Source organism: Thamnophis sirtalis, unplaced genomic scaffold, assembly GCF_051295495.1.
Source record: "Thamnophis sirtalis isolate CommonGarterSnake01/CBP01778 unplaced genomic scaffold, rThaSir2_p1.2 scaffold_4, whole genome shotgun sequence".
In the NCBI taxonomy this organism is placed as follows: domain Eukaryota; kingdom Metazoa; phylum Chordata; class Lepidosauria; order Squamata; family Natricidae; genus Thamnophis; species Thamnophis sirtalis.
The window spans coordinates 53208577-53221709 of record NW_028261384.1 but is presented as its reverse complement, the minus strand read 5'-3'; the positions used below and the strand labels follow the sequence as shown (position 1 = coordinate 53221709).

Below are 13133 nucleotides of genomic sequence, written 5' to 3'. Positions count from 1 at the left end.
CAAAAACAGCCTCCCCTGCCTCTTCTCAGAGGTCCTATGGAGGTCGGAAATGGCCCATTTTCTAACTTCCGGTGGGCCCGGTAGGTCCATTTTCCATCCTCCCCAGGCTTCAGGAAAGCCTCCTGAAGCCTGGGGAGGATGAAAAATGGTCCAACTGGCCTACCGGAAGTTCATTTCCGAACTTCCGGTGGGCCTGTTGGGCCCTTTCTTCACCATGACCATGTTAATAATTTTTGATAACACACAGGAAGCAATGGATTTGATTATCAAGAGACAACAGTTTTTCATTTCTCAAAAAATTTAAACTTGATTTAAAAAATTAATCATTAAAATGATTAAAATGTTTAATCATTAAAAATGATTAAAATGTTTAATCATTAAAAATGATTAAAACTAAAAAGTCAAGTTACATATAAGTGATAAATATCTTATTGCTAAAATGTACAAAGTTTTGTCAAAAATAAAAACAGAAGACCAACAAGTTAAAGGCTATAGGATAAGATGGAGTAAACATTTCATATTCACATCCATTCATTTGTATAGTATACAAATACAGCAGTGGGAGTATATGTAGACAAAGGGGTTGAAATTTACATTGTGCTATAATCTTAAAAGAGAATGTTTATAAAAAGATGTATAGATGATTCTCAAAACTTCAAATATAAACACCAAGAAGGGACATTTTACACTTTCAGTGGGCTTACAAAAAAGCTAAAAATGTTAGATTGAAATACATATGTTAACTTTTATTAGAGTTGATAGACAAACATTTGGAAAAATTGCATTTTACTTTGTTCTTTTATATGATAACAGCAGCAAGATTTCTATAACCCAACACTGATGGATTCAGTGATGTTGCAATAGAAGAATGATTGTAAAACTGATAGAGCTGGCTCGGATGGCAAAACTAATGTCTCAGATTAGAAAAAAAGACATTAGCCATATTTAATATGCTCCAAAGGGGCAGTCCACCTGATGGACTATACAGTAAATCCATAAATCTTAGATTTTTCAGACAGGCCCTGGAGAGTACCAGATTGACAAAGGTTGCCTTAGCTTAAGAAAATTAAATCATTATTTAAAAAGATGTAATCATAGAAATAAAAATATTATATGAAAAAGACTGTCAATTCAACTGTATTTGCCACATTGTTGTAGCCTAATGAAATGGAGAACTCTATATATTACCACATCCACTCCACCTATTTGCTATACTACAGTTTTAGAAAGTCAGTTTCCCTCAACAGAATGCACAAAATTCCCATCATAGCCAGTAACATACAGAGACAGGAATTCCAGACTCATTTCATTGCTATATATGAAATACTATTTGAGTCCTGACAAAACAATCATTTGTGATATCATTGCATCCCTTCTAGTTTTTATTTGTATTACAAGTGGTCATTAAAAGTTTGTTGTAATACTAGATAACACTCAGACCTGTTTATTTATTTATCTAATTTATATAGTCGCTCCTCTTACAAGTGACTCTGGGCGATCTATAATAAAACTTTAAAAAATCTTAAATCATTACTGTTAATAAGTACTGAAAATATTTTATTTTTTTTTAATTAAAAAAAGTAAAACAGGAATAATAGATGGAAGGAAGTTAATAGTAATTGAGCCACTTCAATATTTCACTCATCTCCCATACCTGATGACATAACCAGGGAACTTTGGAAACTTAGAAGCAATGAAGCCATCCTTACCTGGTGGTGGAGGGAGAAAATTTTACAGTGCAGGGACCATAGCAGAAAAGGCCTGTCATCTACAGCCCACCACATGTAGCTTCCTAGATGACAGAACCCATAACATGTCCATTTGTTAAATCTAATGGGACAAACAGATGAAACCAGGAAAAGGTGGTTCCTCAAATAGCCCATTCTCATGCTACATAGGGCTTTAAAGAGCAACGGCAAAATCTTGAATTGGATCCAGAAAGAAATGCAACCTGCACAGTCTAGATGCAATGTGTGCTCTACCAGAAACATATAACTCCTTATGCTGGTGAATTCTGTACCAGCTAAAGTTTCTGGATACTCTTCAAAATGAGCCGCATGTAAAGCACATTGCAGTTGTTGAACACAGAGCATGTGTGACTGAGTAGGTCCCTTAATTCAGAAATGAGCACAACTGAACAAATGAGCAAATTAATTCTTAATGGACCACCATGCATTCTTGCAACTTATGAAAAGGGCAACGAGGTCAAAACAGCTGAAAGAGAATAGACAATATGGATTAGACCAGGGGTGTCAAACACAAGGCCCACGGCAAGATCCAGCCTGTGATGTGGTTGGCCCATAATGTTTTGGCCCAGTCTACCCACATCGCTTTGGCTCTATCTACCTGCATTGCTTCAGCCTGATCTACCCAATGCGAAGAGAAAACATTGGGCCAGTGTGGCTTCAGCCCAGTCTATCCAATTCAAAGAAGAAACATGCCAGCAGTTTGGGCAATGGGGTCAAGATGTCTACTCCCACCTAGTCAGCCACACCCACCCAGTTGGCCATGACTTGCTGGTCTCCCAAGGTCAACCACAGCCCTGATGTGGCCCTCAATGTATTAGACTTTAGCTTTGGCGAGATAAAGTAGAGAAAAGATCACACTTTCTCCCTTCTGTGGAGACTGCAGAAACATTGTTCTAAAATAAATAGCAAATACAGAGCATAGTAAATCAATAATTGACAACTATATTAGTCAGTATTTCTAATTTATTTTAGAAGCAGATCCAGGAAGTAGCTTTTTAGAAAAATCTTCAAAAATAAGTCAATAATATGCTTACTTTGAAGGTTAATGTTCAGTCTGTGCCAATTCAGTTTTTTGTCAGTTCAATTGGAAGGCTGCAGTATTTTCAGACTGTCTATCACAAGTTAGGTGAACTTATTCAATTCCACTGTATGAAAAAGAATCATCTAGGTGATATCACCATTATTTTTTCCTTTTGTTTAGAGAAGGAAAAATCTACAATATAGCCAGAGGTGGGCTGCACATACTTTAACAACTGGTTCACTGAAAATATCAGCACGCACGCTCCTTCCACACTTGCATACCATACCTAAAACAATGCTTTTTCGATGGGGGTGGCTTCCTGTATACCTGCTAGGTTAGCCACGGTTAGTGGAATAGGAGAGGCGTGCAAATCGGCTTGGATGCAGGGCAGGGCGAGTGAGCCAGAAAGTGAGATAGCATCAGGGTGGGTGGGTAGAGCCAAACAGTGCTCAGAACTACCAGTTCAGGCGAACCAGTCCAAACCGGCAGCAGCTCACCACTGAGTACAGCTTTCTATAAGTCATAATTGAAGAAAAAGAGAAATTCTAAGACTAATAATTGATTCTATTGTGATGCATTTACAATAACTGAAATGAAGAAGTATAAATGGATTACTAGAAATTTTTCCGAGATCATTAGTAGTAGATAGTGAGAAAACGAACAAACAATCCTTTTAATAGATAAGATTTGTATGGATGGTATTCATCACACTTGGAAGGAGAAAAAGGTCATTATCTCATAGGAAGCACACAGTTGAAATACCCATCATAGCATGCAGATCATGTGTTATAAACAATACCATTGTGGTTTTATTGTGCTTCTATTAACTAAAATTGTATTGCACACTTTTTCAATTGTATTCTTACCTGCCTGGCAACCCTTCGGGCTTCCCAATAAGGCTTTGAATCTTCTACAGATTTTCCAATCTTCTTCACAAGTTCATCTAGTTTTATTGTAGCTTCCACCAGAACTGAACGGAATTTCTGACGTGCATCCTACAAAGAAAAACACAGCAAATCTGCAAATACATATTCTTCACTAATCACTAGCAATTTAGTCAATTTAGGTAAAACTAGGGTTAGTTACCTAGGAGAAAAATATTTGTGTAGCTGAATTTCATATTTAATAGAAATCAATGAAAATATTTGTGTAGCTGAATTTCAAACTTAATAGAAATCAATGAAAACCTGAGATGGTGTTAAACGTAATGTATTACACTCCCCAATTTTACTAAATTTCTAACACTTTCTGACACTTTCTGATCTAAAAAGAGATAGACTTCATAAAAGATGTGATTTTTTTTTGTTTGTGTAATCAAGTAATTTTTATTGAGTTTTAATCTAAATAAAAAGCAATATTGCACAACATCTGCTCTGCCCCGAGCCTCAACTCTTAATGCAGCATTGAGACCAACATATGTATACTTTTTTTTTATTTTTTCAGGGAGAAAATATTTTGACTCTTCAGAAACATTAATCCTTTTCTACATTCCTTAATAGGTTACTTTTTCCAAATGACTAACTACTAATTAAAGGAAGGGTTGTGATATTTCATACCAATATCCAATCAATTAATAGCTTTAGTGAACAAAATTAGTGTATTTTCAACCTCTTTTCTTCAATCACCCCTTCTCCTTGTCTTGTGTATTACTTCTTTTTTTTCAACTACCTAAAGTAGGAGCAAGTGATTATTCTTCAATTAGCCAGGATCTGCAATCTCATAAATATCACCAATGTTATAAATTTCCAACAGATGGCAGTACTGATACAAAAGAAACTCTGTCATGTTCTTTAGCACCTATTATTTCATTTCAGTTAGCAGAAAGCTGTACTATATTGCGGTAGTTTGTGAAATGAGCACCAAAAAAGTGTTTGATTATGAACCATGATTTTATTCTTGATTGAAGGGCTTCATTTATATAGAGTACATTGTCAACTGCAAGTGGTTTTCACTTATTACTATGTTGACATAAGTTCTGTATCAAAATATATAAAGATGATGAAGCAGGAAGTTTATTTGTGTGATCAAGAACAAAGTGGATAAGCTGTGATAGCAACCAAAAAGTTTCAACTAAGAAAGACTAAGGTTATAAGGTTTATTGCACTTGTATGCCGCCCTATTCCCGAAGGGACTCAGGGCGGCTAACAAACCAAAGGGGAAAGGGATAATACAGACAAAAACAAAAGGCAAACAAACAAAATACAAAAACAATTTAAAAGCAACCAACAGCCACACAAATTCGAGAGGGGGTGGGAACTCATCAGCCCCAGGCCTGTCGGAACAGCCATATTGACGGCTTTGCGGAAAGCCTGAAGGGTGGTGAGGGTCCAGATCTCCACGGGGAGGTCGTTCCAGAGGGCCGGAGCAGCCACAGAGAAGGCCCTCCTCCGGGTGGTCGACAAACGGCATTGGCCGGCGGATGGAATTCGGAGGAGGCCTAGTTTGTGGGATCTAATAGGTCTTTGGGAGGTAAGTGGCATCAGATGGTCTCTCAAGTACCCAGGTCCAATACCATGAAGGGCTTTATAAGTGACGACTAGCACCTTGAAGCGTATCTGGAGACCAATAGGCAGCCAGTGCAGCTTGCGGAGGATAGGTGTAACGTGGGTATACCGAGGTGCACCCACAATCGCTCGCGCGGCTGCATTCTGGACAAGCTGAAGTCTCCGAATGCTCTTCAAGGGCTGCCCCATGTAGAGCGCATTGCAGTAGTCCAGTCTTGAGGTCACAAGGGCGTGAGTGACTGTTACGAGAGCCTCCCGGTTCAGGTAGGGACGCAATTGGCGCACCAGACGAACCTGGGCAAATGCCCCCCTGGTCACAGCCGACAAATAATGTTCTAAAGTCAGCTGTGGGTCCAGGAGGACTCCCAAATTGCAAAGCCTGTCTGAGGGGCGTATAATTTCATCCCCCAGCCTGAGAGATGGAATACATGGCCAATTATTGGGAGGAAAAAACACAAGCCACTCGGTCTTGTCTGGATTGAGTGCAAGCTTGTCTACCCCCATCCAGACCCTAACAGCCTCCAGGCACTGACACATCATGTCAACCGCTTCACTGAGTTGGCACGGGGCGGACAGATACAACTGTGTATCGTCCGCATACTAGTGATATTTTATCCCGTGCCGTCGAATGATCTCACCCAGCGGCTTCATGTAGATGTTAAACAGGAGGGGGGACAGGACCGAACCCTGCGGCACCCCATACTTAAGGGGCCTAGGGGTCGACCTCTGCCCTCCAACCAACACCAACTGTGACCTGTCCGAGAGGTAGGAGAACCACCAAAGAACGGTGCCTCCCACCCCCACCTCTCGCAACCGTTGCAGAAGGATACCATGGTCGATGGTATCAAAGGCCGCTGAGAGGTCAAGGAGCACTAGGACAGAGGCATGACCCCCGTCCCTGGCTCTCCAGAGATCATCGGTCAGTGCGACCAAAGCAGTTTCCGTGCTGTAGCCAGGCCTGAATCCAGACTGAAAGGAGTCTAGATAATCGGTTTCATCCAAGGACCGTCGGAGCTGGGAGGCCACCACTTTCTCAACAACCTTCCTGACAAAGGGGAGGTTAGAGACTGGACGATAGTTATTTAAAATGGAGGGATCCAATGAACTAATGAACTATCTAATGAACTAATTAAGGACAATCAATAGATTGTTCAAAGGGTGCTGCCCTTTTCATACGAATGTGTAGGTATCCTATTGATCTTCTTCAGTATCAGAAACTTTATGCAAGATGGGATCCTCACCTGCAAAGATATGTTAGGTGTTGAAATTTGCAAGTACTTGTTAAAAGAATGCTAAAAGAATGAATAAGAAATTTTTCCCAGTACTGTGACAGCTGATGAAACATGGGTGCATCATTATGACCCAGAAACAAAGGGACAGTCCATGCAATATCATCACAAACTTCACTGGTAAAGCAAAAAATTTAAAAAGTCAGGAAAACTTTTTTGGGGGGAAGTGAGTAATGCTATTTGATTTCTTTGAACCTGGCTCCACACTCAGTTCAGAATGCTGCATGTTAACACTTGAAATTTTGAAACAATTGAGTAGAGTTCAAAAGCAACATACAATATGACAATGTTAGGCCTCACACCTCCTGAGTCACGTAAGAGGCAGTTGCAAAGATGGATTTCACCATATAGTTTCTACTTGGCACTATGTGATTTCCACCTTATCCCAATACATTCATAGAAATTTATTTGATCCAAATGAAAAGTTAGGAAGGACTGTCAAGACTTGGTTGAAGAAACAAAGCATGGGGTTCTTTCATACCAGCTTTAAGAAACTTGCCCAATGTTGCAAATGATGATAATGATCAATATTATTATGTAAAGAAGTACAAGTAATCCTTGGGTTATGATCACTTGTTCAATGACCATTAAAATTTATGACAGTGGTGAACGAAGACTTGTGATTGGTCTCAAAGTTGCAGGCCATTATAGTATCCCCACAGTCAAGTGATCATGATTCAGGCAACCAGTTTTCAATTATGGCAGTTGCAATGTCCTATAGTCATATGATTGGCATTTGCAACATTCTCTGCTGGCATCCCACAAACAAAGTCAATCCAGAAGGTAGCAGAAAACTGAAGTTGCTCCTGCTCCCACCGTTTTTCCTCCCAATGGGCCTGGGGGCAACATGGGGATCTCATACTCCACTGCAACCATCTGCTCACATTCCATAGCACCAACCGATGATATCTGTCTGCCCACTGCATTCAGTAGCATTTGCCCTCCCATAGATCTGGCCTGTAGCTCTTACACACCAGCCTGCTTACATTTTTCTTTTTCTTTTTTAATAAAATTTTTATTTTCAGACACACACAACACATATAACATAAAAGCCTCTTCAACTACACACAGTGTGTAGATTGGTTACAAGATCTTTCTGTGTCCTTTCCATAGTCATCACTTGAATTTTATCAAAATTCACATGTTGACAATCAAGATATCTTTGTATACATTGATATTATGCTTCCTCCTATTCTAAGTCATTCTATTATTTTAGCATTGATAACATTCTCTAATAATTTTCAATTCCATGTTTTTCCCCATTATTAGTATCATCAATCTAATATACATGTATACAAATTGATATAATTATTAAACATCCATTAAGCCTAGCTATTATTACATCCTTTCAACATAAGGCATATTAAATGTAAAGTAAATTTATATTATGACATTTTATTACATTATCCTGAAATCATCCAATGATATTACATTTTTATATTCTATTCTATATAAAATTGTTTATCTTTTATAAAAAGGCTTTTCAACATCATCTCCATAATCCTCACTTACAGTATTGTATAAAATTTCATATTATCAATCTAGTATATATAAGTGCTTTGTTATCATTATTAATCATTTATTTGACTATTATTACGATATACATAGCACTCAAAATTTCAAAGTTTCAAAGTTTAATAGCATTTGTATGCCGCCCAATCCCGTGGGACTCCGGGCGGCTAACAATACAAATCAAAAAGAATAGAAGGAAAGAAAAGATAGATTTGAAAACACACCATGCACTCCATTCCAAGTGGGGCTGGAACCATATTTTGGGGTCAACAGCCCCAGGCCTGCCGGAACAGCCAGATTTTAGTGGCCTTACGGAAAGCCGAGAGAGTGAGAAGGGTCCGGATCTCTGCGGGGAGATCATTCCACAGGGCCGGAGCAGCTACAAATTTAACTACATTTAACTAAAATTTATTGTGACATTTCATTTCATCATCCTGTATCCTTCCAGAGATAGTGTCGTCCAATATCTCTTGCCATTTGTAAAGTCTGTATTCTAAGTGTTTTCTTGATAAGTCATAAAGCCTCTTACTTATTTGTATTCTGCTTTTATTATTTTTACAAATAATTCAAGGTGGCGAACATATCTAACATACCTTCCTCATCCTATTAACCCCACTACAATAATCCTGTGAGGCGAGCTGGATTGAGAGTAAGTAGCCCTTTGATGGCTAAGACAGGACTTGAACTCATGACTTCTTGCTTTCTAGCCTGATGCTTTAATCACTAGACCAAATTGGTCTTTGTTGGGATGTTTCTGATGAGGACAACAGTCCAATACATCATGGGATGTCTCATTTAATGACCATGGTGATTTGCTTAACAATCATTTGTTGTGGGACTATCAAAACTGCTGTCACTAACCAGGACCATCATGATTTTTACTTAACAACCACTTCATTTAGATATGGAATTGACAATCCCAATTAGGCTTAAACAATGACTACCTGAACTACTAGTATTATTATCGTCTAAAGAATATTATGATAACATTAGAGATGAGTTGGTTGGGCTGTAAAATATACTGTATGTGTTGTTTTATTTGTAGATGATACTATATTGTGGCTCAGAATCCAAATGATTTGCAAAACACGTTGCCTGATGCAATGTGCAGTATAGTTATAAAAATGCATACTTTCAAGACCAAGGCACTTATATTTGACAGGGAAGTAAACAAGTCCAAGTTATTCATAAATTGAAAAAATGCACTCAGTTTATGAGATTAATTCATGCATTCTGATAAATAATTACAAAATATGGAGAAATTGCAAAATCTTAAGATATGCAGTTATTGACAAAATGTGAATAATATGCAATCTTTGTAAGTAGTGAATATTTGTCAAAAGAAGCAATGTATATAATATTGTGCTTCTGATTACTTTGCTATGTATATGCTATGTATAAGTTGGATTTCCAGAGTGAAAAAATATAAACAAAAGTTAATGACCCATATATAAGAAACACTTTGTAGTAGTTTGGTCATATAAAAAGAACGAATGAGAACAGAACTGTAAAATGTGAAGGACGGAAAAATATGACAAGAAGAAATCTAAGAAATTTGTAACTGGCTGGGGTTGATGAGATCCTAGAAATAGGGAAGTGAGAATCCCAAAGAGGCAACTGGGCTTTCCGGTTTTTCTTTGAAGATGTTTCAGTTCTCATACAAAATGTTTCTTTCAGCTTCTTTAGAGAGGTGAGAAGTTTAACAAAGACACTATATGAAGTGATATATGGATTTAATGGAAGCAAGGATGATTTGCAAGGGGACAGAAAAGTAAGGAAAGGTTTTTTTAAATAGTTTGGCATAGAGTAAACTTTACACTGCATGCTTCTATTATGCTTTTAATTTTTGTGCTCTTATTCCTTTTCTCATTCGGTAATAATATTTCTTACCCTGGAAGGAAATCATGATGGGTATTTGTGTCGGTATATGTTTTGTTAATAGTGTCAAAGAGGTGGGTTTCCTCAAAGCAAGTACCCAGTTTTTCTGTTTTACATGAATTGATCAGGATTTCACAAATCAGTTTTTGATAATGGGAAACCAGCAATCAGGAACTGAGATGTAAAATCAGGGTGGCTGTGTGAAAAGCATTTAGTATTGGGACTTAAAGAGTTTCACATTTGGATTTTTAATTTGTGCTCTATATTCTATAACTCTGTCATGTGCACATTTAATGGCAAGTAATAGTTAAACAGGTTTTCTTTGCTTGTTTGAAAGATAGGTTCAGTTCATCTGGCGCCCTGAAAGTCTGGATCATAGACAGGAGTTAAACATGAACCTTGGTTTAGCAACCATGGTAGCAAAGTTCAAATAATACTCTATCTCCCAAGTTAAGTAAATCACATTACAACTCAGCCCTATGCATGAACTTAGTAATATGTGACAATGTAAAAAAGTATGCCTAGCTTTCCGACTACATTGCTGAAAGAAATGACAATATAATCATCCAGAGGAATTGAATTTCAGACTAGTAATTTCCAGTGTTTATTAAGAACCATGGAGAATTCCAAGTATAGAAGGCTGTTGAGACTAGTATAGACTTTAGTATTTGTGAGACACAGTAAGATGTTGCCATGGGATCTCTTCCTATGACCTCAAATCTTGTTCAGAACTTTTAACAAATATTTATTTGGCTTGAAAGGCCAAAGCAAAACAAATTTCCCAGCTGGGAATTTCAGGACATTAAAAATATCAGAGTCCTTTAACACAGAGTTAGGCTCTGTAAATTCAACTAATTTGAAAGTACTATCTTCCTACTTGATTCATATACAAATTTGGGAATAACAGAGAATAAATATTTTAATGTGGAATTTAATTATCAGAAGTATTTGTAGCCTGAAATAAACAAAAACAGAATTAGACTAATGGTGATAAAAAAGTGCAATTGTGATACAGAACAGAAGGAAGTATTTATTCATTGCCCATTGATGCAGAACAGTTGATCGAAGGCAGAGAGGACAGAGGAAAAAACAGCTGTAAGTAATGACAGAATGACTCCAGAGCACTGAACCTATTAATGTGGTTCTTCATCCAGAGCATATTCATTTTACTGCCACTTCTGAGGATGTGATTTAAAATCTATAACACTATTATGCCGCAATAGAATATAATGCAGTATTCTTTTGCTTATCTGATTTGGTTAAGGAATAAAAAAACAAATAATAGTCTGGCCTGGCTGCTGTTTATATAATGACATTTGGGAAATACAAATGTGACCAAAATTTGGTTAAAAATCCCAGGCATTGAGCAAAGTGGTCATTAAGCGAGGTGCTCACATAGCAATAGCAATAGCAGTAGACTTATATACCGCTTCATAGGCCTTTCGGGCCTCTCTAAGCGGTTTACAGAGTCAGCATATTGCCCCCAACAACAATCTGGGTCCTCATTTTACCCACCTCGGAAGGATGGAAGGCTGAGTCAACCCTGAGCCAGTGAGATTTGAACCACTGAACTGCTGAACTAGCAGTCAGCTGAAGTGGCCTGCAGTACTGCACTCTACCCACTGCGCCACCTCGGCTCTTAGCTGCTTTGCTCATTGACTCTAATCCTGGCACTCCCAGTTCTGGTTGTTAAGCAATCTTTTGGGTAGTTAAGAGGGCAGAGTCCCAGGTAGGAAGCATGAAGTGCCTCTCAGGGAAAGATCCTGGGAGGAGGATCCATGGGGGAGAAGATCCTTGTTTGGCTGCAAGAATGGAGCCAAATCTTTAGGATTTTAACTCTCTTCCTGAAGTCCATCGCAGGATTTCACCATAGTGGCCAGAAGGGAAAAAACATCTTTTTTTGGGCTAAAAACTCAGTTATGGGTGGGACAGAGAGACAGAACTGAGATTCCTCCAATAGACAACTCTTTCAGCCAGCCTCTAAAGACTAGAGCAAGCCCTCTCAGTAGGCAGCAGCCCCTTGCAATTTTCTCTTCTCTGAGGAAACCCTCAGAGAAGATTACAAATGGTGATTACATGATGGTGAGATGGTTGGCAACTGGTTGTAAGTGCAAACATGCTTCGAAGCACCCATATTATGATATAGGGCCATGGGGAGTGGCACAACACTTTAAGGCAGCTGGAAATACTTTAGGGACCCTTTATGAAACTTAAATGACCTGTGATAAATCAAGCACTATCTGTACATTAAAATTTTAGTACTTTGATTTCTGAAACCAGTGAAAGCAATCTTTGGTAAATAAAATTGAAGTTGTTCTTAATTAATTTCTAAAATTGAATTCCTGTATGAAATTGTTGGGTAGAGTAGATATACTGATTTGGTACGATTTGATAAGATCAACATTAGTAATGGCTACTTCATTTCAAAATACATTGTTGCTCATTAAGGGATTCATACATTATTAACTAGATATCAACAAGGATATTTGAGCAAACTTATCTAGGCTTTGATGTTAATCAAGGTTGAGCCTGGCTAATATTTCAAAGAAAACCACCCTAGTAGACATTACAAATGGAAAAAACATCCTGGAAATAGTTAATGTCAATAATATGGTCAGAAAAGCTGTATATATTGCATTCACATAGCTTCCAGAGCTTATGCTTGATTTGAGCTTATCTTCTTATATCAATCACCATTCAAAGTGGTTGGAAGTTCTGGAAGCTAAAGTGCAACATATTCAAGGTAGTGAATACTAATGTAGGCTATTAATTTTGTTTCATCTTTTCTCATCTTGTCACAGACAAGGAATATTCTAGAAGTAATTCTATCTCACTTTGGACATTTCCTCTTAATTTTGTTTCACCTGTGTACTTCCTGTATTGCTTTTCTACCTGCCTTACAATGTAAAAAATATATCCTATTTTGTTTTTGTATTTAAGTGCATGTGTGTATGTAGATGTAACTCTATCAGATCAATCTTGTGTACAATGAGTTGTTTTATACTTAAGATGTTGTAACACAAACATTAAATATTTTACTATAATAAAAAAAAATAATAAAAGAAAACAGAGTTGTGGGATATTGACAAAAAATGTAAATGAAATATGTACTGATACATGTAGCCTATTCAACCTGTTCCTCCTTATATTAATATAAGAATGTAGCATTTTGTAAACTACA

General features: G+C 37.6%; 1 protein-coding gene across 1 annotated transcript in view; it reads right to left on the bottom strand.

The window, feature by feature from the left end:
- Positions 1-13133, bottom strand: part of SH3BP5 (SH3 domain binding protein 5) — a 61580-nt gene that overhangs the window by 25103 nt on the left and 23344 nt on the right. The window contains exon 3 of the mRNA XM_014063363.2: positions 3636-3764. Coding sequence (XP_013918838.2) covers positions 3636-3764 — 129 coding nt within the window. The remainder of the gene's footprint in view (positions 1-3635; positions 3765-13133) is intronic.